General features: G+C 40.5%; 1 protein-coding gene across 1 annotated transcript in view; it reads right to left on the bottom strand.

Annotated features, from left to right (window-relative positions):
• Positions 1 to 25,941, bottom strand: part of LOC135710093 (vertebrate ancient opsin-like) — a 146,646-nt gene that overhangs the window by 17,789 nt on the left and 102,916 nt on the right. Inside the window, exon 4 of the mRNA XM_065232570.1 lies at positions 20,239 to 20,434. Within this exon, the coding sequence (XP_065088642.1) occupies positions 20,239 to 20,434 (196 nt within the window). The remainder of the gene's footprint in view (positions 1 to 20,238; positions 20,435 to 25,941) is intronic.

Below are 25,941 nucleotides of genomic sequence, written 5' to 3' on the forward strand. Positions count from 1 at the left end.
TACCGAAGATATGCCGAAAGTGTGCCGATGGATGTGCCCAAGCTTCGGCACAATGTGCTGAGTGACTTACCCCTTGGACATACCACACAATATTATAACACTGGTGAAGCAATCGGCATACAAATCATCAACATCCGTTGATTATTGGCCAAGTTATTAGCATTTAAAGTCTGACCAATTTTCGTTGCATTTCCCTGAATTGGCACCCTTCCCGAAAGACGTAGTACTACGTCAAAAAATTCGTATCCAAAAAGCAATTTTTGTTATTTAGAAAGCATTTTGCATGAAAATTTTCGGCATTATTCTTTGGTATTTTACCACTGAATTAGGTATTCATTAGTTATTGTCTCCTGCACGGCCGAGACAATTACTTATCAATACCACATTTAGGTATGACAACAGCTTTTTGTAGCACACACAAATGAACACCATTCGTCGCACAGCACACTAAATAAATACCGCCAGAAGAAGAAAGAAGAAAAGGATAGCTCACTAGAGGGAATGAATTTGAGATAGGCCTAGAATAATAAATTGTCACATTCAAAGTGTTTTTTATGTTACTTCATACGCGAAGTTAACGATTTTCAGAGTTGGTTGGAAATGCTAACATGAAGCTTTAGTGTGATGATTTATTAGCTAGAGAATGATCTTTAGAAGAGGGTAGGTGGATAGTTCCGTTAGAGTACGGCAGTATGAAAATTGAATAGAAGTTGAAAATGAGCGAAGGGCCATTAAAGCGACAGTTTTCAAGATGACGCAAAACAACAGAGCAACACAGAACTGCATTATAACACACCATCGACTGAAAATGCTCTCACAAACGTGGGGCTTTAGGTAGTAATGAAAACGTCGCTAGAACTATTCCACAGCCGCAGTCAGTTTATGAGCAACAAGAGGGACGCACATTTTTGCCTGTGGACTTGGAGACATACTTCAAGTCCCCGCGTACATCGTACGGGCTAGGTAAAAATGTGCGTCATCTTGAAAACTGTCGCTTTAATGGCCCTTCGCTCATTTTCAACTTCTATTCAATTTTCATACTGCCGTACTCTAACGGAACTATCCACCTACCCTCTTCTAAAGATCATTCTCTAGCTAATAAATCATCACACTAAAGCTTCATGTTAGCATTTCCAACCAACTCCAATAAATTGTCGATAACGTAGGAGTACGAAAATAAACCATGATGAACAAGAGGTGGTAGCCCCTGAATATGGTATTGATGAGCCTGACATAAGAGGTAAGATATCAAAAATAATACCTCAAACATTTTCTACGAATATAGTTCGTTATAAATAATTCGGTTATTAAAGGCTAAGTAAAAGTAAATTGGTACGCCTATTGCGCGCCGCTAGCACGCCTTTAGTGTTGGGAATCGAAAATCTTTGACAGTGGTTTGTTTACACTTCTATAGAGAACAACTGGTACAAGTTTGATCAAAGTAGTCAATCTCGTTCGAAAATAACGTTAAATGAAACTTCAAAAAAGAAAAAAGATTGTGCACAAACACCTGGAAAATCCGGAGTGGTCCGGTTCCAAGCTGGCGAAAGTGCTGAAGATACCGAAAACAACAGCTTGTCGAGTGCTCAATACCTACAAGGAAACCCTAAGTGTGGAAAGGAATCAGCGGACCTACGAAAAAACTGGAACCAGGGATCGTCAGCTGCGCAGCAAGGTGTCGAGGTGCGTCTTTCGATCCGAGATGTGGCCAGATGGTGCAACGCCAACTTTCAAGCGGTGCGGAACATCCTTGCCAGGGTAGGATACAAGTCGTACAAAGCCAGTAAACATCCGAACCGGCTCATGAAGCAGAATTCCGTGGCCAAAAAGCGTGTTTTAACGAAACACAAAGGCTGCGCTTTGATCGATGACGAAGCATACGTCAAACTCGATTTTAAGCAGCCTCCCGGTCAAAAGTTTTACATCGCGACTGGACGTGGGGATGTGCCGGGAAGATTCAAGTTCGTGTTTGCCGACAAGTTCGCAAAGAAGGCAAGCGATTTGCAAATGATTTGGCAAGCGATTTGCAGTTGTGGCCTGAAAACGGACCCATTCGTCACATCCTCGACGATGACATCTCAAGTTTACATCGAAGAATGCCTGAAAAAGCGTGTATTGCCGTTCATCCGCAAGCATAGAGACAAAGTCATCCTTTGGCCCGATTTGGCCAGCTGCCACTACTCCAAGGTGGTTCTGGAGTGGTATGCTGCCAACAAAATCGATTTTGTCCCCAAGCTAATGAATCCTCCGAATTGCCCGGAATTTCGACCAATCGAAAAATACTGGGCAATTTCAAAGCAGCGACTTCGACGAAGCGGCGGGCCAGTCAAGGACATTCAGCAAATGCGGGCAAAATGGAAGAAATGTGCTGATTCCGTGTCCGTTTCCACGGTGCGGGCGCTGATGGGCTCCATCAAGAGGAAGGTTCAAGATTTCGTTCGAGCTGGAGAAATGTAGCCGGCTATTGCTGTAACTTTGAAGTTTTAATAAAAGTACTGTAAAGCAACAATTAATGGACTTTTTAATCTTATTGAATCACGAATTACAGGTCTTTTTGTGCGTACCAATTTACATTTAGTCAGCTTTTATGCCAGAAAACCATAGTTTAATTTTTTTCGTTTTGCTATTTTCTTATTCATCAGTTCATCAGCTTTTAATATCTTCCGAAACTTTACACCGATCCTAAAGCTGAAAGCAAAATGATAATCATCCGTAGTTATATTCTAGATTGGTCTTACGGTCACAAAACTTGGCGAAGAGGTAAACCCAATTTATCCACCCTTAGAAAGGGAGCATTGCTAATGGGGAACCACATCAAAGACCGCAATTAGTTTGAAGTTTGGTGTGCTCGAGAAAGTTACACTAAACAGGGTAGCTAATCTCATAACAACTTCAGTTTTCAGGAGAGAATTAATAAATGCATCTTTCATGAGATCCGACTCCGACTGGAAACGATTAATGTTGCACTCGATGGCACTTAGGAGCGTATATACTTACATCCCCAAAGTGGACACATGCAGATATTGGTTTTGCTGTTGAACGAGACCACAGACAACAGACAACCTGTCAGCGCCTTGCTCATCTATTGGGTCATTAAAATGCAATTATGCCCCAATGAGCACTTCCGCTCCGGGGGTGGCATTTGAAGCAAGCTGCCAACATCGACGGCAAAATAAACAGCTCCCGCTGGTAACAGCCTTTGCCAGCTACGTGGACCGCATTTCAATGGCAGACGGTTTGAGCATTTCTAGTACAATAAAGATGCTCATCAATGCCAAAGTTGAGAAAGTGAATTAAATTTGGCTTGATTAAATTTAAAATATGGGTACGAAAATGGTATACGAGCATTAATTTCTTCCGGGTTGTAATTTATGGGCGCCAGCCAAGAGTCGAGCCGCACCCAGTCCGATGATTCCAAAACCCGAGCGGGACGTAATTAAAATCGTCGTCATGCCGGAGTCTGTAGAATGCCCGAAATGTTTATGATGGAAAATAAAATTTCCTTTCCATTTCCGCTCATTTCGGTGCTTCGTGGACGGAAAGGAGGCGGGGAAATGCGGCGTGAAGCCAATGTCGGTGGAAGTTTTCCGGATCGATTTGTTATTCTCGAAATGATTATTCCTCTTGAGTAGCTGCGTATTGATTTTTGTTTGCCAGCTCAGTTGGCATTACACGAAGATTAAGCTCTTGTTACAGCAACAGTTGGACGATCTGTATCATCTCGCAATTCCGCTTATTGGAATTCTGATACAAAAGACGACAAGTCAATCCTTTCACTTGCCTCGGGATGCAGTTTTTTATAGAGAATAAACAATATGTTTTTAATAAAAAATACTGAATTCGTTGAAAACATTTATTTTACTAGCTATGACTGAAAAAAATCTCATTTTTTATTGAACACGCGTTACGCAGTCTTCGACAGATGTGTCACGTGCTGTGAACCGGGCTAAGGCTTCCACTAGCAAGGGAATTCAATGGCAATGTTATATGTGACAGTTTTTATTTTCCTGTTTGATTTTTTCAAATAGAGATACCATGAATGGCATCGGATAAACTTTGCGTATGAAATACCTTCGAGAGTTCATAAATATGATTGCTCTTACTGTAGGTCGGAGACCCGAACATTACATGGCGAAACGAGTATTAAAAAAATCCTATTGATCCACCTACCGGTAACAAGGGCCTTTCTCGGCTCTAATTCGACCGACTCCAACTCCATTTCCTACCGCTCGAACCTTGCTGTCTTTTAAAACCTCGAAAAAACAGGGTCTTGTTTATGCTCAGCTTCAAAACTTGGAATTAATAGCTCCCTTCTCCTAAATTTGCTGGTTGAAGGTCGTTCCAAAATTACTCGACATTATGATTAATCAATCATATTGTCGAGCAGTTTTCAGACGACTTTCTATCAGTGATTTTAAGAAGGTGCAATAATAAACTCCTAATTTTTGTTAATAAAACCCTATTTTTTTTTAAAGAAAAAAATTGAAAATAGTGTATTCAAAGTGTTTTTATGTTACTTCATACGCGAAGTTAGCGATTTTCAGAGTTGGTTGGATATGCTAACATGAAGCTTTAGTGTGATAATTTATTAGCTAGAGAATGATCTTTAGAAGAGAGTAGGTGGATAGTTCCGTTAGAGTACGGCAGTATGAAAATTGAATAGAAGTAGCCCTTCGCTCATTTTCAACAATTATCACACTAAAGTTTCATGTTAGCATTTCCAACCAACCCTGAAAATATTATTTTTCTTGGAAGTTTCCCGCATGTTTTGACGTAGGACTACGTCTTTGATTTTCTTTGAAAATGGAACATGTAATAAATTAAGAAAGATTTTGAACGTTAATAACTCAGCTGCCCCTGGTCCAATTTCATTAATTTTATCACCAATTGATCAGAAATATGGCTACGCATCGATAACAATGCTTCCGAATGTTGATTTTTAACAAGAAACTATTGAAAAACTGGTAAATGTTCAGCATTGTCCAAAAGCGTCGAATTAACTAACAAATCCACCAATTACCTACATGCATATGCTGCTTCCCCAGCACAGTCGTCAGAGAGTAGTAAGTAGACGAAACAAGTCGAAGTGGCATTCGCCTCCGATCCTCGGGCGCGTGCAAATAGGGAGGATGGAATTGCGTAATATTTTGCTCACACTCATCGCCATACTCAGAACCACACGCTCCCAACGACCACACCACTGTGTGGTGGTGTTCGGTCGTCGAATTAGTAGCAGCAGTAGCAGCAGTAGCAGTGCTTTCGGCGTGTGGCGTTGAAAATTGTTCTCCAGTAACAATGAAAGGCTGCCTGCAAGCAGCGAGCTGCAGATCCCACATAAGCAACCATAGAGAAGGAGCAAGAAGTCCCACCGCTAGGCTAGGATCGGAATCAGTAGCTCGTCGTGCTCAGCTCAGCATTACTCATCCATCACTACAAAACGGTCCTTTTCAGGAGCAACATAAATTTGTTAAGAGTATTATTTGGACATCTGTCAAGGTCATCAGTGCCCGCAAGCAGCTAGCTATCAAGGCTCAACCTGGTCTCTATAGAAGGTGTGGAATTGTAGGCCCGAATGTATTGGTGACATTAATCATCGTCCGACCATTTTCCAGAAAACGCTGGTAGGAAGTATTAAAAATCCATATAGAATTTGAGAGAAGTGGTAATAATTCGCTTTGGGTGTATATTCAGTCCACAGAAAGCCAATAAAATCAAATTTGTGAGAAAATTAGCTCTCACGAGTTCAATCTCTCGAAGTCCCTCCTTTTTTACATATTCTGCACAAACGATACTTTCCGCCCGCCCCATTCATATAATTCGGAAGGAAATCCTGTGAGGGGTGAATTGAATACACTTTAATACCAAAATGCACAAAACTTAAAAACTCATAAATAACAAAAAAATCAAAATACACCTTTTAAAGTCGGGTAGATGAATCGAAAATACTCAAGTTGACAGCCCCTTGGATTCTTTTCATCAACTCTCTCTTTGAAATAAATACTACAAATTTGATACGCTTACAAATAAAGGGTGTCCACGATGAAATTGCCACACACAAAATTGATTCGCAAAATTCGAGTTTTCATCCGATTGCCATCAAATTTTCAGGGATTGAGAAATAACTATTAAACTTCATTTTACAATTTTACTTTTTTTATTTACAGTCCATACGCAAATGCCCGCACCTTGGCCTTAACCCCGGCCATAAGATTCTGCACAACCTGTGAATCAACCGTTTTTTGCATGTAAACCCATACTTTCTTCAGTTCCTCGACTGTCTTCACTACCTTAGGTCGTTTAAGAAGGTGCTGCTTCATAATCGCCCAGTACTTCTCGATGGGGCGGAGCTCCGGAGTGTTGGGAGGGTTGAACATTTTCGGCATGAAATTGACCTTATTGTCCGCATACCACTTCAGCACGTCCTTGGTGTAGTGGCATGAGGCCAAATCCGGCCAGAAGATTGTTGGGACGTTGTGGGCCTTCAGGAGAGGAAGCAGCCGCTTCTGGAGGCACTCTTTTATGTACACCTGTCCGTTCATCGTGTCCTGGGTCACGAAAGGTGCACTCCGCTTCCCGCACGTGCAGATGGCTTGCCAAACCAGGAATTTCTTCGCAAATTTGGACATCTTCTGAGTGCGGACATGCTCCGGAACGCTGAACTTATCCTTGGCCGTAAAAAACAGGTTGCCGGGGATCTGTTTGAAGTCGGCCTTCACATATGTTTCGTCGTCCATGATGCAGCATTCAACTTTCGTCAGCATGTTGAGGTACAACTTCCTGGCACGGGTTTTGGCGGACTTGTTCTGCTTCTCGTCGCGATTAGGGGCCTTTTGTACCTTGAACGTTCGAAGCCCAGCCTTAGTTTTGGCCTTCTGGACAAAACTTCGGCTTAGGTGCAGCTTCTTAGGCACATCCCTAACGGAGGCGTTCGGATTTCGGTTGAAGGCCCCAACTACGCGGTTGTGATTTTTGGTGTTGTACGGAATACTTTTTCCTTCACTTCTGGGCTTCCGATCGGTGGTCAACCGTTCCTCGAACCGCTTAATCACTCGCGACACCGTGGAATTCGCGATTCCCAACGTTTTAGCGATGGAACGATGCGAGAGATCCTTGTTCTCGTGATGAATGCGCAAGATTTTATCACGCACGAGCTGTTCTTTCGACTCCATTTCCGCGAGTTTTGATCACAGGACTTTAAAACTTGCAGGATGTAAATAATGCACTATGAACTAAATCCACCCAAATTTTCATTAAATTCTACCCAACGGTTAAAAAGTTAGAGCAATTTCATAGTGTGGCAATTTCATCGTGGACACCCTTTAAAAACGGAAAGAGTTTATATAATTGATGATTGATCAATTAAAAGAACTAAATGTTGATATTTGTTCCGTCCACTAGCGGTCCTACGTCAAGCTTCCGTTCATGCCCCTAGGCACAGACCCTTCTACTTTTTTTTTCAACTTTTTTTAAACCTATCTTCAAACTTCCTCCAGAAGAACTTCTTTCATCTTTTTCTTGAAGTTTTTTCGGCTTCGTTCAGAAGCTAATTCAAACAATCCCCGGAAATTTCTTCCGACTTTTCAGAAAAGGCCGTTCTTAGTTCAAAAGTTTTTTTTCAAAACCTTTGGTACGGATAAGCTTGCAAACAAATCCCCAAAAATCTGCTTGAAAATGAGGAAAATCTTGGTAAAAGTATTGTATTTTGATAATGAATGCACACCCGTCGAAAGTAACTCAGAGACTGCGTCAAGTTGACTTACTCTCTTTCTGACGTAGACTACGTCTTACGGGAAGGTACTGGGTGTTAATCGAAAATCTAACATTGCGACCGTCACGAAATGGTGTTAGGTTTGGACGGTGTGGCACAGTGGTCCATATTTTGAAAAAGGTTGTGGAAACCCAATTTCAGGGTGTCCATCCAACCGGGAAATCCGGGAAAAAACCGGGAATTCGGATTTACCGGCTAAAAACCGGGAAAAATCGGGAAAACCCAAATTGCACCGGGAAAGATCATATAAACTCATTCCAAGTAACAATTTTGATTTTATATTAGTCTTGTAGGCCATAATTTGGTCTTGAAGAATCCTTTAAACCTTTAAACTTGTAATGTTACTTGGAATCAATCAACTTCATTGCACATACATTATTATATTCTCTTGCTTGCAACTTTCATATTATTCTTTTCTCTCGCTCGCAATCTGTTCGCGCCCGGATCAAACGGTGATTTTGTCGTTGTTCCTAATACGATAGCTAAATTTATAGAATTTCATATGCTGTCATTAGAATGCATATGGCGTCATATGGTGTCATTGCTCGAATTCTTTTGCCACAGGTTTCCGAGTGAAGTAGTTCTAGGCTGAGCGAGACATATCCTGTTACGAAGCTACTTCAAGATAAAGAAGCAGATTCATGCCGTCTCAAACTCCTTGCAAACTCCGATCATGCTTAGCATGCAAATGTTCGACACCGGACAAAGAGATAAATTAAACATTAATTTCTACACTTTGTGCTAACCAGTTACCAAAATTAGGACATCTTTGAATACCAAGGATAGTCTGTAAAACATAAAGATCTGAATCCATATCTCTCACTCCAAAATCATGAGTTCAAATCTCACCCGGATAAAGCACGAATGATCCGAGAGTTTCAAAATTACTATAAATTAAAAAAAATACTTTCCTTGAAATTTTGCTAAGCATTCTCAAATCATCCTCTTGGAATCCTGTTAAGATACTATTGAGATTATTCCAAAAATCATCATTGAAATTTCCTTGCATTTCTCTTCTCAATTCCAATCACCAATTGAGAATAACAATATTTGAACTTACTACATATTACATACTGTATTCATTAGGATCAACAATTACGCGAAATAATAATCTATGCTTCAAGTAAGGATTTGGGTTTTATCATGCGATAAAACTTGTGATGGTACTTGGCGTATTTTACCATATTTAATTGTTTGAATTAAACTGGGAAAAGTAGGTTAGACAACTGTGATTTTTATATGAGGGTACACTTTGTGAAAACCAAAAATGGAACATGTAACAAAATTATGAAAGATTTTGAACGTTAATAACTTAGCTGCCCCTGGACGAATTTCAATAATTTTAACACCAATCGATCAGAAATATTTCTACGTACCTGTTAAATTTAAGACTTTACAATTTTCCAAAATGTCGCTATAGAAAATTGCACGAATGTGATATGATAATTCAAATTATCACCGATTGCCTGCGAATAGCGATTTCCCTAACACAGATTTCAAAGTTGAATTCCATCCGGTCTCATCAAACGGTCTTTATTCAATTACCGCGTGATGAGTGGTGGTGTTCTCCAGTACACAACGAAAGGCTGCCTGCAAGCAGCGAGCAGCAGCCTACATGAGCATCCATAGAAGGAGGAAAAAGGCGCACCGCTATTGATCGGAATCAGTAGCTCTTCGTGATTTGCTGTGGGCCATCTATATCAAACGCGTCATACTAAAGAGTATAAACAGAGAGAATCCCGCTCGAAATCCTATTTCTACACAAAATACAAACTCCTGCTGCAGTAAACAAATGAGATTTATTGTATAAAACCACGTAGTCCTACGTCACCATTGCGTACAACCTCATAGGGTTGTCCCTTGTAGTTTTTTTTTAATATGTGTCCCAGAAAAACATTATTTTCCCCTACAACCTTGTCTCAGACGTCATTTCGATCAGAAGTGCTGTTTCCGAGCTACAATTGTTAGAAAAATGAAAAAGACGCCATTTTTAAAATTTTATAAGATCCAAAACGGCTGAATTTGGCAAAAAAAAGTGAATAAAAAGCATCGGTCACTCACCGGATGAGTAGCCTACGCTTTTAGAAATTTCTCCATACGAATGAGTAAAAGTGACTCATTCTCTGTGTAAGATTCATTTTTAGTGTGATTGAGTAAAATTTTCCTCGATTTTCCAGATAAAACTGATAAAATAGTAAATGAATTGCAGACTCTACCTTGTTCGATTTGCATGAAACTTTGCATAATTGTTTGAATCTCGCAAAAAAAAAAATCTTCTCAATGGCATATCCGATATTTTTCAAAAAATCATAAATCGAAAACGGCAATTATAATCTAAATGACGTCTGAGACTAAGTTGTTAAAAAAAAAGTTCCTTTCCAGAAAAAAAATATACCCGGTAGAATATTACAAGTATTTTTTTTGTTAAAGATAAAAAAGAGTTAGAAAACTTAAATAACCAGAAATTACTTTTTTAAATATATAATTTTTTTTAATTGGACATTTTAAAATTAACTAAAATCGTTGTACAACTACTTTTGGCAACATTTTGAACTTTTTGTTTGTAATTTTATTTTTGTAAATGTTTGCATAGAAAACGATTCAAACAGTCTAAACATAGTTGTTAGGTTAAGATCACTTTGAAATTCAAATTGGAATCCATCTCCAATGCATCCTTCGGCGTCAGAAACGCAGTGCATTGTTAGAATGAAAACGGTGCGGTCGGTTCAAGTGCGTAAAGAAGCACTTGCAGGCCATTACATTCCAACCATAAGGTTCTGGGCAAATCCGCTTCAACACTTCGCGCCGTGGTGGAAGAATTCCAACGGCACGTCAAAATTTTGGGTCAACTGGGTGAACCCACAGTAGAATGGAGCAGATTGTTGGTTAAATTACTTTGCTCAAGAGTCGACGAGCAAACCCTCATGAATTGGGAGGAGTTCGTATCCGCTGATGGAGATCCTACGAGATCCTCACCAAGAAAATACGCACACTGGAGTCCCTGTCGATCACTGCAGAACAATTCGCACCATCCTTCCAAGACAAACACAATCCTCCCTCAAAGCAATCAAAGTCGTCCCATGGCCCTCTTTCTTCTCGGGTTGGTAGCTACGCTGCAACAGAAAATTACCTACCCATGTGTCACGCATGCAATCAACATCATGTCCTGGTGAAGTGTCCCGTATTCGAGAAAATGTCGCTGAAAGATAGGCTGAACGTGGTCAACACCAAGAAAATTTGCAGCAATTGCTTCCGCGGAGATCACTTCGTCCGCAAGTGTTCCTCCAATTTTTCCTGTCGTACTTATCAAAAGCGACACCACACTTTGCTGCATCCTGGAATCGAAACATCGGCAACTGGCAACGGAAACATTAATCACGACCAAGGTCAAAGTTCCCAATCCCATCCAGTCTCCAACGTTGCTAGATGTGAAGTCGAAATGGTACAAACTACTACTGGAGACACGGTTTCCTCCAACTCTGTATCCGACCCGCGAAGTGTGAATGTATTCCTATCAACTGTCGTACTTGTCGTTGTGGATGGATATGGCAGAGCGCATCTTGCACGAGCACTATTGGATTCGGGCTCACAATGTTGTGTGATGAGCGAACGACTCTGCCAACAATTGCGATTGGTTCGGCGACGAATAAACCAACCCATCTTTGGCGTCGGGCTGTTCATATTCGGGCTGTTGGTTCGGTCTCCACAGAAGTTCGATCTAGAATCGACGAATTTTCGGTCTCTCTGGTTTGGTGCTTCGCATCATCACCACAAGTCTGCCTGCGGTATCAATTCCAAAGAACAATTGGACCATTCCCGAGGGCATTAACCTTGCAGACTCTGAATTCAACGTTTCACGGAAAATAGATTTGATCGTTGGTGCTGAACATTTCTATACGTTCCTGAAGGGTGGCCGGATCACTTTGGGGAAATCATCACCCACGCTTGTGGAGAGCGTGTTTGGTTGGCTAGTATCGGGAAAGTCGTCCTATGAAACGATATCCCACCTCCCGCTATGCCATATTTCTACCTTGGAGTCACTCGATCGGAAAATTGAGAAATTTTGGCGAATAGAAGAAGTAGATACCAGAATTCTATCACCAACCGAGCAGTACTGTGAGGATTTCTACAAACGCTCAGTATCCCGGGAATCGACTGGGCGATGTGTGGTCAAATATCCCTGGCTTTTCCAGTACACGTTGAAGCTGATGAACCCGTTCGTGGACACTTCTGGAATTATACGCGTTGGTGGTCGGCTTAGACTCTCTGAAGAATCTTATGGTACCAAACACCCAATTCTTCCACCTGGTTTCCATCACTTCACACGAATGCTCTTGGTGTCGTACCATCGTAGATTATTACACGGGGGCATTTCACTCACTCTTGCCGTGGTTCGCGACGATTTCTGGCCAACCAACGGCAGAAGAGCCGTTCGTAGCATAATTTGTAGCTGCTACCGCTGTAGTCGTACAAATCCCCGTCCGATCCAGCAACCTGTTGGACACATTCCTACTGCGCGAATCACTCCCAGCCGGCCATTTGCTTCAACCGGCATAGATTACTGTGGTCCAGTGTACGTAAAGGCTAAACTCCGCAAAGGTGCCCCTACCAAGGCCTATATCGTACTGTTCGTATGTTTCAGCACCAAAGCTGTTCAGCTGCATTGCGGAGATTTATTGCTCGTCGCGGCTTACCCGAACACATCTATTCGGATAATGCCACGAACTTCGCCGGAGCAAAGCACGAGCTCCATAATCTCTACCAAATGCTCAACAACCAAACCGAAAATGCTCGTATGCTCCCACCTCGTGCTCCTAACTTCGGTGGGCTCTGGGAGGCTGCTGTAAAAGTAGCAAAAAAGCACCTACTTCGTCAAGTTGGAACCACTTCGATTTAAAGTACACCAACTGGCGAAGACATTAAGCTGATGTTGAAGATTGTGGCAGTCAGCGATCGAGCAAATTCGTAAAAATATTTTGAGGTCGTCTGCATATGCTAATCGAGGTCCTTCGATAACCAGGTTCACGTCGTTGAAGTAGAGTAGAAAAATCAACGGTCCCAGATGGCTTCCCTGCGGTATATCTGATGTGGCAAAGAAGCTAGCTGATTTGCAATCTTCTATAGCAACCATAAGTTGGCGACCAGTAAGATACGAACGGAACCAACTCAAGAGATTACCGCTCACCTCAAGCCTGTCAAGTTTAGCAATCGCAATGTCATGATTCAACTTATCGAATGCCGCGGATAGATCGGTCCCAACAAACAATTGAGAGCTCTTATAAAACACCTGAGTTGATCAAACGTTGAATAATAGCTTCCAGAGTTGATCAAGAATGTAGTTGTATTGCCATTTGATTAAAAGTTTTAAAAGCTGTTGGAGCACTCTTAAATGATTGTTTACGTTCGGTTTAACTATATGCTTTATAAGACCTACGATAACTTTTATAGCACCTTAGTTAAACTGATTCACAAGAGCTATACAGAACGTGGAATAAACGCATCAAAACAAACCATTGGGAGTTCTTATAAAACACCTGAGTTGATCAAACGTTGAATAATAGCTTCCAGAGTTGAACAAGAATGTAGTTGTATTGCCTTTTTGGTTAGAAGCTTCAAAAGCTGCTTGGAGCACTCTTAAATGATTGTTTACGTTCGGTTAAACTGTTTGACAGGAGCCATATAGAACGTGGAATAAACGCATCAAAACAAACCATTGGGAGCTCTTATAAAACACCTGAGTTGATCAAACGTTGAATAATAGCTTCCAGAGTTGAATAAGAATGTAGTTGTATTGCCATTTGGTTAAACGCTTCAAAAGCTGCTTGGAGCACTCTTAAATGATTGTTTACGTTCGGTTAAACTGTTTGACAGGAGCCATATAGGATGTGGAATAAACGCATCAAAACAAACCATTGGGAGCTCTTATACAACACCTGAGTTGATCAAACGTTGAATAATAGCTTCCAGAGTTGTACAAGAATGTAGTTGTATTGCCATTTGGTTAAAAGCTTCAAAAGCTGCTTGGAGCACTCTTAAATGATTGTTTACATACGGTTAAACTGTTTCACAGGAGCCATATAGGATGTGGAATAAACGCATCAAAACAAACCATTGGGAGCTCTTATAAAACATCTGAGTTGATCAAACGTTGAATAATAGCTTCCAGAGTTGAACAAGAATGTAGTTGTATTGCCATTTGGTTAAACGCTTCAAAAGCTGCTTGGAGCACTCTTAAATGATTGTTTACGTTCGGTTAAACTGTTTGACAGGAGCCATATAGGATGTGGAATAAACGCATCAAAACAAACCATTGGGAGCTCTTATACAACACCTGAGTTGATCAAACGTTGAATAATAGCTTCCAGAGTTGAACAAGAATGTAGTTGTATTGCCATTTGGTTAAACGCTTCAAAAGCTGCTTGGAGCACTCTTAAATGATTGTTTACGTTCGGTTAAACTGTTTGACAGGAGCCATATAGGATGTGGAATAAACGCATCAAAACAAACCATTGGGAGCTCTTATACAACACCTGAGTTGATCAAACGTTGAATAATAGCTTCCAGAGTTGTACAAGAATGTAGTTGTATTGCCATTTGGTTAAAAGCTTCAAAAGCTGCTTGGAGCACTCTTAAATGATTGTTTACATACGGTTAAACTGTTTCACAGGAGCCATATAGGATGTGGAATAAACGCATCAAAACAAACCATTGGGAGCTCTTATAAAACATCTGAGTTGATCAAACGTTGAATAATAGCTTCCAGAGTTGAACAAGAATGTAGTTGTATTGCCATTTGGTTAAACGCTTCAAAAGCTGCTTGGAGCACTCTTAAATGATTGTTTACGTTCGGTTAAACTGTTTGACAGGAGCCATATAGGATGTGGAATAAACGCATCAAAACAAACCATTGGGAGCTCTTATACAACACCTGAGTTGATCAAACGTTGAATAATAGCTTCCAGAGTTGAACAAGAATGTAGTTGTATTGCCATTTGGTTAAACGCTTCAAAAGCTGCTTGGAGCACTCTTAAATGATTGTTTACGTTCGGTTAAACTGTTTGACAGGAGCCATATAGGATGTGGAATAAACGCATCAAAACAAACCATTGGGAGCTCTTATAAAACACCTGAGTTGATCAAACGTTGAATAATAGCTTCCAGAGTTGAACAAGAATGTAGTTGTATTGCCTTTTTGGTTAAACGCTTCAAAAGCTGCTTGGAGCACTCTTAAATGATTGTTTACGTTCGACCAACCACCAACCACAATTTTGTTGCTAAAAATAGCACAAGTGATAGGCACGTTTATATGACCATAAGGCAATGATTATTCGACTGCAAGAGAAGTCACTCAAGATGAGCTTCATATACTTCTCTCATATGATCAAAATATGTATTCAAGAATAGAGCAGATGGAAACAGAAGCGGCTGGCAATCCGGGATCATGAGTTCGAATCTTGCTTCGAGAAACCCTCGGTGGAGTAGAGGTAAATTATATATATAGGTGTTTATTAATAAATGCAAACATTAATTTAAGACATATATCATATAATCAACGATAACATTTCTAGATAAATTCTCTCAACTAATTATTAGAGAAATTAATTGAAAGAATATCAATCAAAGATTAAACCGATGCTTGTTACTACTTCCTCCATGATCACAGAATGTGAATTATGGCATAATTACATATTTTTTCAATGTGCTCAAATAAATTAAATTAATAAAAACTGTACAAGCAATAATTTTAATTAATTTTAATCTGTGAATATTGTGAGTCCTTACACAACGGTTATTAAGGAGTCATTAAAAAGTGCTATAAACGCTTTTCACCGCTTGCTGTACAATGATTATTTAAGAGTCATAAAAGAGTGCAACAAACGCCTCTCAGGTTCACTCTCTACTAAATTTCAAAGCAGCTGTCAAGAAGTATCTACAAACGATGTATAAGAGCTTTCACCAAAATAATAAAGCTTGAGTTTAAATATGTATCTATAAACGTTGTATAAAAGTTGCTTCTACTCCTATACCGCGTATACATATAATGCTGTAGTTGAACAGGTTCTCCAAACCAGTGTAAAAAAGAGTTTTACAGAAGTTGTAATAAACAAATTGTACAGTTATTATTCAGCATGCAGTTGAATAAAATCACAATGGAAGCGTTTCTTCAACAAGAAATTGATTTTGGGTAAACGTTTTACTGAATACGTTAGACAACACCTTTGTGTTGCAGTTGTATAGGTTCTCCAAACCAGTGTAAACAAGGGTTTTATAAAAGTTGTGGTGAACACATTGTGCAATTATTATTCAACTTGCAGCTGAACAAAATCAAAACGAAAGCGTTTCTTCAACTGGAAATTGTTACTTGGGGTATATATAACGTCCGTCTGTACCCGTTCAGTCATACTATCGGTAATGTAGGATGTGAGGCATAGCAGATTGGTGGTTGTAGAGTGACCACCAGTAAACCCGTGTTGATCAGCACTCAGATACTGCTTGCTGTGAGGGAGCAACGGTTCCATAATAACAAGCTCGAATAGTTTCGAAACAGCACTCAGCGATGTACACTGGAGTCGCTTTTTACGCGGGTGATATGTCCCGCGTAAAAAAAAACCGCGTAAATTCTGGAATCCGCGTAAAAAAAAACCGCGTAAATTCCGAAATCCGCGTAAAAAAAAACCGAGTAAAAAAAGACCGTGTAAGAAAAAACCGCGTAAAAAGCGATATACCGCGTAAATTCTGAAATCCGCGTAAAAAAAAACCAAAATCCGCGTAAAAAAAAACCGCGTAAATTCCGGAATCCGCGTAAAAAAAAACCGCGTAAATTCCGAAATCCGCGTAAAAAAAAACCGCGTAAAAAAAAACCGTGTAAAAAAAAACCGCGTAAAAAGCGACTCCAGTGTAATTCCACGATAGTTATCCGCGGCTCGTTTGCTTCCCTTTTTGTGGACAGGAAACATGTGTGCACATTTCCAGAAGGATGGAAATATACCACTGGAGAGAGACATACGGAATAGACGGTGAAGTGGAGTTAACAAGCAAGCAATATGTTTCTTCAAAAACACGGACGGAACTCCATCGGGTCCAGGGTTGAAGGACGATTTGAGCTGCGTTGCAGCGTTAGAAATCATCTCAACGTTGACATCTATTGCACTCAGCGTTTGACCATTTAGTGGGATGTTCCTGGCTGCGAGGGAAACATGGTCGTCACTTAGTCTCTCATCAGTGAACACACTGGCAAAATTGACAGAAAAAAAGCGACAAATATCCTGCGGAGTGGAAGCGACTTCACTGTTCAATTCCATTGACGATGGGAGGCCAGATTCTCTGCGTTGCTCGTTCACGTGGTTCCAGAAGGATTTCGGGTGTAGTTTAAGGTTACGCTTAATTCCTCGTTGAAATCGCAGAAAGCATCGACGACTGGCTCGCTGATACTCGTGATTAAGCCTCACGTAGTGATGTTTCAGAGGAAGCGTGCGATACTCCGTAAATCTTCTCAATGCTGCTCTCTTGGTCGACTTCAACCTACGCAGCTCAATCGTCTGCCAGGGAGGGTGAGAGTCTTTGCGTTGAATTCTTTTCGGGACGTGTCTGTCAATGACATATGCCAAAACATGAGAAAAAGTTTGCGCAGCGGCCTCAACGTCGTCATGATCGAGAATGTTCTCCCAGTCCATGTTTGACAACACATCTACAATGCTTCGATGGTCGGCCTTTCGAAAGTCATAAGAAACCGCAGCAGGAAGACTGTCGAAATCACGAACGAGATTGTCCTCAACAGTGACAATCAGAGGAGGGTGGTGCGGAACAAGCTTAACTAGTTGACAAGGTGCTGTGGATATGAACGGAGCATTGTCCTGAGTGCTCACGAAGCAGAGGTCCAAACTACGGTTGTTCTCGTTGACTACGTGGTTAATTTGAGAAAGCGTTGCTACGCTATAGTTATCGAGAAGGCCGATAGCTCCTGCATGAAATACAGAACGTTCTGGATCTGGATAGAGGAAGCCGTTATGGGATGGTCTCCACGAAACGCCTGCTAGGTTAAAGTCCCCAAAAATGAATAGCTCATCAATTGGAGTCGCTCTTTCCATTACTGTGAAGACTGATTGACAGTGAGTCTCGATGAGTTCAAGATCACGAACTCGATCTGGAGGCATGTACAATGCGCACAAAAATAATGTGCGATCGCCCAGTTTAATGGCTGTCCAAACCTGTTCCACACTGTTCCACGATTCATTTTCGATTGCTCTCGCCTCCAATCCGGAACGGACAGCCACAAGAACGCCACCACCAGTAGATTTTCGGCTGTTGTTTGGATTCCGATCGCAACGAAAAACCTCATAATCGGATCCGAACACCTGGCTGGAAAGCGTTCGCGAATCGAGCCACGTCTCGCATAGGACAATCACATCATAGCAACGATCCGATACAGCAAGCCGGTAGTCGTCAACATCAGAATTCATTCCGCCGGCGTTTTGGAAGAAAATCACGATGTCCTGCTTGCGGCTTACAATCGAACGTCTGTTCTCCCTAGAAATCACGGAAGCATCAGGCAGCGAATGAACATTAACAATACCATGCGGATACTCGCCATAGTGACTGGGTTGGAAGACCCCCTCTCCACATCCGACTACAGGTCCGGAACGACTATGGTGAGCGGCGGCAGCAAATGGCTGGACTGAGAAGGAGGGATTAGGGGCTTCCACGGCGCGTTCCGGGCTCCGAGGTACGAGAGTTGATTCGGCGGCATTCAAGGTGCTGAAATTTGGATCGGCATCAGACATCGTATTTGCGCTATTAATTATGTACTCGCCTGTTCTAGCAAGTTGGAAGACCCCCAATCCACATCTAAAGTCAGATTTGAGATTTGAGAGAGATTCCGATGGGACCGTTACCAGCTAGCTCAGCAGAAAGTGCAGCATTTTTGGTACCGATGGAGGACCCAGTACCTCAAGGAGTTGCAACGTCAAACTGCAATAAACCCACGAAAAGTCGACTTCCAAGTTGGCCAAGTAGTCATATTGCAAGATCATCAGCTTCCACCGTTACGCTGGCCTTTGGCTCGCATTATGGAACTTCACTCAGGACAAGACGACGTGGTGCGTGTTGCAACTGTACGTACTGTAGCTGGAGTCTTCAAGCGACCTACTTCGAAGCTATGCCTACTGCCCTCGATGATGGAGGACGACATCGAAGGAGACGTCACGGAGAAAGCAGATCAGCAGCTTGACTCAAACTTGATGTAATTGAATTTGTATTATGCATTACCAGTAATTCTCAGCGAAATATTCATTTCGGTGGCCGGTCTATGTTAGGTTTAGATCACTTTGGAGCTAAACAATTTAAATTCAAATTGGAATCCATCTCCAATGCATCCTTTGGCTTCAGAAACACAGTGCATTGATTAGAATGAAAACGCATTTGTGTAGCTCGTTTCATTTGTTCCGTTATCACTCTATAAGTTTTCCTTTTTCCAAAATTGCCACATGAGCCATCACCCATAGCTAGAAAAGTTATTCGATAGTGAAATTATTAGCAATAAAGTAATTAGTTTTAAAAGTGAATAAATTGGTTTTTTTTTTGGTAAAGTAACCGCGCCGTATCAATTAAGTGCAAACTCCAAATTTTCGCCCGTGATTCATCCCCGTACAAAACAATAGTTTTATGAGCAAAATTTCCCAAAAAAGTGTTTAAACAAGAAGTTTAAAAATATGTCCAAAAGTTGCTATTAAACGATTTTTTTTTAATTTTCAACTGTCCAAATTCAACCAATCAAGTTTTGAACGCTGTTTTGGATTTGTTACCATGTTCATTTTTCTTGCAATGGAATTAGTTTTCCCTAGAAATACTCAGAGGGAAAACAGAGAAAGCAAAATACAATTCGGCAGTAGAAATTTGTACCTAAATTATCTTGCAATCCTTGCTAGAAGCCAGCTTTTCACATGACTTTTATTTCGATGATTCGATTTACGTGCAAAATAATAATTGATTGCATCGCAATAATTTGCACATTTCTTGGTGCCATTAATTAACCAACTAAGATCAATTAATCAATACAGTTAGAATATTGTTTTTGATTTAAAAAAAACTAGGTTAATTTGAGAAACACACGAAACATAAAGGTGATTGAATTTCTGTTCGATTGCAATACTCTTAAATTTAATCTAATAAGAATAACAAATCATCGGACAAAATCTAATGGGAATGTTCGATTGGCTCAGATTTTGGCAGTTAATTTGGCTCAAAACATTATCTCCGCCCATCTCTCCCTCTGAGTATTTCTAGTTTTCCCATACGACTTTGTCTCGGACATCATTTCGATTGGATGTGACGTTTTCGAGTTGTGTTCTGTTGAAAAATATCGATGGCCGAATTTCAGCTCACTTGGAATGTAATCAATGGAAATAAAGAGCTACTTTATTACTACTACCGCACCCAGCCCGCAACGATTTCCCCGAGCTCCCCTTACTCACCTGATGTTAGCTGCCTCGTGGACGTACGCCCCCCATCCGAACAGCGGGGGCGAGGTTAAGGCAAACGAGTAGCTCCAAATGAACAAGATGGCGAAAAAGGCTCCCCGCCGGGACAGGTGCCGCGACGAGAATGGAAAGCTGATCAGGCAGAACCGTTCGTACGACAGCACCGTCAGCGTTGTGATGGATGTTATTCCTGAGGAGATGGAGAAAAAAGAAGTCAGAAAAATCTAACCTGTGGGTATTCATGAGCAATGGGTGGTTTCGTTTAAGAAACAAAGTGTTGTGATAGAAGCCAAGTTGGGATGATTTTTGTGTGGTGAATGAATGATGAATGAAAGTTTGCACTCCTTGGAAAGTTTCAAAGGTTATAGAACTTCTCTTATGTGATCATTGACCAGGAATTCCCCACCCACCGCTATTTCTCCAACTAATTGAGCTGTTTTTGTACGTGATTAGTGCCAACCATATATATCTATCAATTGGTTGGAGGACAGCCGAGAAATAGCAGGGGGACCCAGCCGCAAAAACCTGCCTTGATGAATCAACATTCAATTGGAAACTCTCTCCTCCTGGAATAATAAACTCGCTTCATTCGCTGCTTCGATTGCCCTGCCTGTGATCAAAATATTTATGACCGCACCAGAAGTTCATTCATGGCTGTGAATAAATGATAGATGGAATGTGATGCTACATTGATGGCGTTGTAAAACTCAAAAAGTTTCATCTTTCTCGTAATCGCCAACACATTTTTTTCTGTCCGACCAAGTCCAAGGAGTGAATGAAAATTCCGATCGTCTTCTGATGTACCTCTTCACCGAATTCAATTACATCGTCGTCGTCGTCGTCGTCGTCGTCGTAACATTGGTACCTGGGGGAATGGGCGCTGTACCTTTTTGACATACTACCGTTGAGGAAATTACAATCGAACCTGCCCCAAGAATGTTCAACCTGCTGTGATGTTAATGTTTTGGAGATGGAGACGGACAAATCGAATTCTCCCTTCCTGAAGGCTTCCATGAGGCATCCTATTACATGCTGCTCAATGTCTCACCTTCCATCGAATAACATCGTCTAGACGTCTATTTCCACCTTCAGGGAAGCTTCTATTTTCTGACAGAGCATGCCCACTCCCCAGAATGAAGCGATATTAGAAATGGAAAGTGCCTAGGAAATTTCGATTCCAATCACGTCGCTTAGGAACCGATTTCCGGAGAAGAACCTCTTCAGGCACTGTAAAGCTGTAATTAATTTTAACGTGATCAATTTTTGAACTGTTCAATACAACTGCTTAGTTATTAACGGTTCGTTTTCAGCTGTTAATTTCATAACTTTTAAAATTAATTGCAAAGTTTTATCTGGTCGAGTTGATGCTGTCCAATTTTCAACAGCTTAATTTTCGATTGTGTTATTTTCAAGTGTACAATTTTGAATTGTTATGTCTGTATCCACAATAATCCGGACACATCAGAACTTAAGTAAAGCACAAATTCCGCATTATATTTCAATTGCAGTTGTTTATTTCAAATTCATGGGATACGATTTAAAAATTCACGAAGTCAAAACATAGTTATACGGTATTTGCATAACATTTTCCAGCTTTGCGCTTAACTCCATCCATTAGGGTTTGCTTAGACTCCGCAGATCCCGGGGTGGCCGTCTTTGTCCAAATTTGTTGGAAGTGTTTGATATCTTTGATTTCTTATTTCTTTCCAGAAAGCTTCCGCTTCATCAGAGCCCAATATCTCTCGATTAGACGTAACTCTGGACAATATTCACTTGATTTGCTTCGTTCGCAGTTTTAGTCATAATGGCATGATGTCAAATCGGGCCAGAACAAAGGGTTTTCTTTGTGGCTTTTGCTGAAGGGAAGCAATCGCTTCTGCAGGCAATCCTTCTGGTAAATCTCCTTGTTGCTTGTGCCTGTAGTGACGAAAGTTTTACTCTTTCGGCCGCATGTGCAAATTGCTTGCCAAATAAGCTATTTTTTGGGAAATTTCGATTCCTTCTTCATCCTGAAATACTCAGCTGTAGCATTTTTGGCCATAACAGAATAGAAAGCCAGTCCCGGAAGCTACTTGAAATCCTCTAGGACATAAGTTTCATCGTCCATAACAACGCATGAAAACTTCGTCTTCAAGCGTCGAGCCCGTGATTTTACCGTCGAATTCTGTTTGTCGTTTCAATTTGGAACTGTTTCTACTTTAAACAACTTCAACCCTAAACGCTGTTTTGAGTTTTGGCCAAAACCAGGTGACATTCCTATTTTACGAGCCACCGTTCGAACCAGATATTCGGCTTTTCCTTCAATATCCTCTTCACCTTTCGGTCCATGACAGGATCAGCACGTCCAATGCTTTTATCATTTCTCGGTTTCCTCTCGGCCGTCGAACGTTCCGAAAGTGATTTGAGCGCGCCTTGACCAGTGGATTTAGGTAAATCCATTTTTTGCAAGTTCCCGTATTGACAAGTCAGGATTTGCATAACGTCCGTTCAAAATCCACGCGCGTACGTGTTTTTCATTCGTCGCCATCTTGAACACTAAACATGGAATGTAAACACCAATCATAGTCTTTTTCATCAATGACTCTCAGCTATTCACCACCACAACAAATTTCCGCTAGAATTATGTTGGCTAGTATTTTGATTTATACCCGTTGCATTAGCAGCATAGGTAGCTTCATTTACTCACTGAACATTGTTAGCAGTGATGGGAGCAGTTATAGATGAAGAATTTGAAGCAGGGTAGATGTTTGCATCTACGGATACGAATGCAGAATTTGTTCCTCACTGACCGTTGTTAACAGCAAAGGAATTAGTACCTGGTAGGGAACGTGGAGCGTTTCCCACCTGTCGCTTAGAACGAGGTTGTAGGATCGCTTTGCGAGTCCGACAATCCCAAAAATTGGCCTTGTGGCTTTCACCACAATTTGCACATTTAAATATTTTAGGATCTCCCTTCGCAGGGCAGTCATTCCCAAGTAACAAGTCAAGCTGAACAGTAAGAATAGTAGCTGATTATTGGTTGATTTAAAGTGTCCAAAGCTGATTAACATCAGGTTGAATATGTAGTTGATTAGTAGTGCATAAATCGAATTGTATGCCCATAATTCAATCTCAATAAGTTAGCCGATCTTAACTTAACATTACTCTACAAATCAGCAATGCACTGATTACAAATATGACACTAAAATAGAATTGTGTTAACTGCACTTGAAAATGAGAGGTATATTTTTCTGACACCATTTGTAGTTTACATTTGCTGCATAATACTCTTCTGGTTGTTTATTATTTAACTTGAATTTGACCTGCTTATAGTAAATGATCATACCTTTTGCCACACACAGCAAAGTGGCATAAGTATGTCAGTAGGTATGGTTGACGCCTGTAAGCCAGCGACCTTTAAATCGAGTTATCCTCTAATCGCGATTTGGGGGGTGTTCAAATGCTCGAAATTTTCACACCCAAATTTCCCAGTATAAAATATTTCATAAACCTTCATTTGTCGCCCGGTGGGCTTCCCAAACCTTAAAATCGATTTATCTCCTTAATTATGGCTCAAATCGCGATTTGGGGGTTGTTCAGATGCTCGAAATTGTCATACCCAAATTTCCGAGTATAAAATATTTCATAAACCTTTATTTGCCAGCCTGTGGGCTTCCCAAACCTTTAAATCGATTTATCTCTTTAATTATGGCTCTAATCGCGATTTGGGGGGTGTTCAGATGCTCGAAATTTTCATACCCAAATTACCCAGTATAAAATATGTCAAAAACCTTTATTTGTCGGCCTGTGGGCTTCCCAAACCTTTGAATCGATTTATCTCCTTAATTATGGCTCTAATCGCGATTTGGAGGGTGTTCAGATGCTCGAAAGTGTCATACTCAAATTTCCGAGCATAAAATATTTCAAAAACCTTTATTTGTCGGCCTGTGGGCTTCCCAAACCTATAAATCGATTTATCTCCTTAATTATGGCTCTAATCGCGATTTGGAGGGTGTTCAGATGCTCGAAATTTGCATATCCAAATTTCCCAGTAGAACATATTTCAAAAACTCTTATTTGTCGACCGGTGGGCTTCCCAAACCTTAAAATCGATTTATCTCCTTAATTATGGCTCTAATCGCTATTTGGGGGGTGTTCAGATGCTCGAAATTTTCATACCCAAAATTTCCCAGCATAAAATATTTCAAAAACCTTTATTTGTCGGCCGGAGGGCTTCCCAAACCTTTAAATCGATTTATCTCCTTAAATATGGCTCTAATCGCGATTTGGAGGGTGTTCAGATGCTCGAAATTTGCATATCCAAATTTCCCAGTAGAACATATTTCAAAAACTCTTATTTGTCGACCGGTGGGCTTCCCAAACCTTAAAATCGATTTATCTCCTTAATTATGGCTCTAATCGCTATTTGGGGGGTGTTCAGATGCTCGAAATTTTCATACCCAAAATTTCCCAGCATAAAATATTTCAAAAACCTTTATTTGTCGGCCGGAGGGCTTCCCAAACCTATAAATCGATTTATCTCCTTAATTATGGCTCTAATAGCTATTTGGGGGGTGTTCAAATGCTCGAAATTTTCACACCCAAATTTCCCAGTATAAAATATTTCATAAACCTTCATTTGTCGCCCGGTGGGCTTCGCAAACCTTAAAATCGATTTATCTCCTTAATTATGGCTCTAATCGCGATTTGGAGGGTGTTCAGATGCTCGAAATTTTCATATCCAAATTTCCCAGTAGAAAATAATTCATAAACCTTTATTTGTCGGCCGGTGGGCTTCCTGAACCTTTAACTCGATTTATCTCCTTAATTATGGCTCTAATCGCGATTTGGGGGATGTGAGATGCATATTTGCAGATCGTAATATTTTTTTTTTATTATTAAAACTGTGATCTTTAAACTTTTTAAGTAATTTGATGCTCCGGATTCCAAGTTTTGCGTTCAAAATAATTTCTTAAATTTAATATTCTAGGGTGGTTCTAAAATTTGTATTATGTTTTTCTCATTGTAAATATCATGTGATTTTGAACACAATGACGGTATCATTAAAAATTTTTAGCGTCCTAAATCAACATAAAATCGATATACTAGGGTGGCTCTTAAATATAACCGAAAAAAACATCGATCGAATGAATATATCGTTGAAGAATTGTTTGCCATCATTCTGAGTCGACAAGATTTCTAAATTAACTTCATCTTAACCCTCCGTTACTCGCGCTGTTGTACTTTGTACAACACACATGAGTTTTTCATTGCCATTTTGTTACTGAGTTACCAATTGATTTGAAACCAACGAGTATTCCTCAAAAAACTTGTTTTGATCTAAACAAGTTAAATTTTTATTACAGTAAACACCTAAAAATGCAGATAATAGAGAAAATGTAAATGGAAACCTCGTAAACTGTGACCACACTACGTGGGATTTGACTTAATTGATTACAACATGGAATATATCGAGATGCTGACCAGATAGAAAGTTACTGTCTTTCAGAAAAAATTTCAGGAGGTCAATGCCTATTGCTTGGTGTTGCTTGGTGGTGCCAAGTTCAGAATTTTCTCACTACGCGACGCTAGTATACACGTGAAATTCTCATATAAAATATCTCGAGTTCCCGACCACATAGAAATGTACTGTCATCGGCATAGTTGTTCAGGATGTCAAGGCCTTTTGGCAGGTGCACAATAGTTCGGAGTTTTCTC

This window comes from Ochlerotatus camptorhynchus, unplaced genomic scaffold, assembly GCF_037179485.1.
Source record: "Ochlerotatus camptorhynchus isolate MF236.1 unplaced genomic scaffold, CSIRO-AGI_Acam_v1.1 ptg000370l, whole genome shotgun sequence".
Classification (NCBI taxonomy): domain Eukaryota; kingdom Metazoa; phylum Arthropoda; class Insecta; order Diptera; family Culicidae; genus Ochlerotatus; species Ochlerotatus camptorhynchus.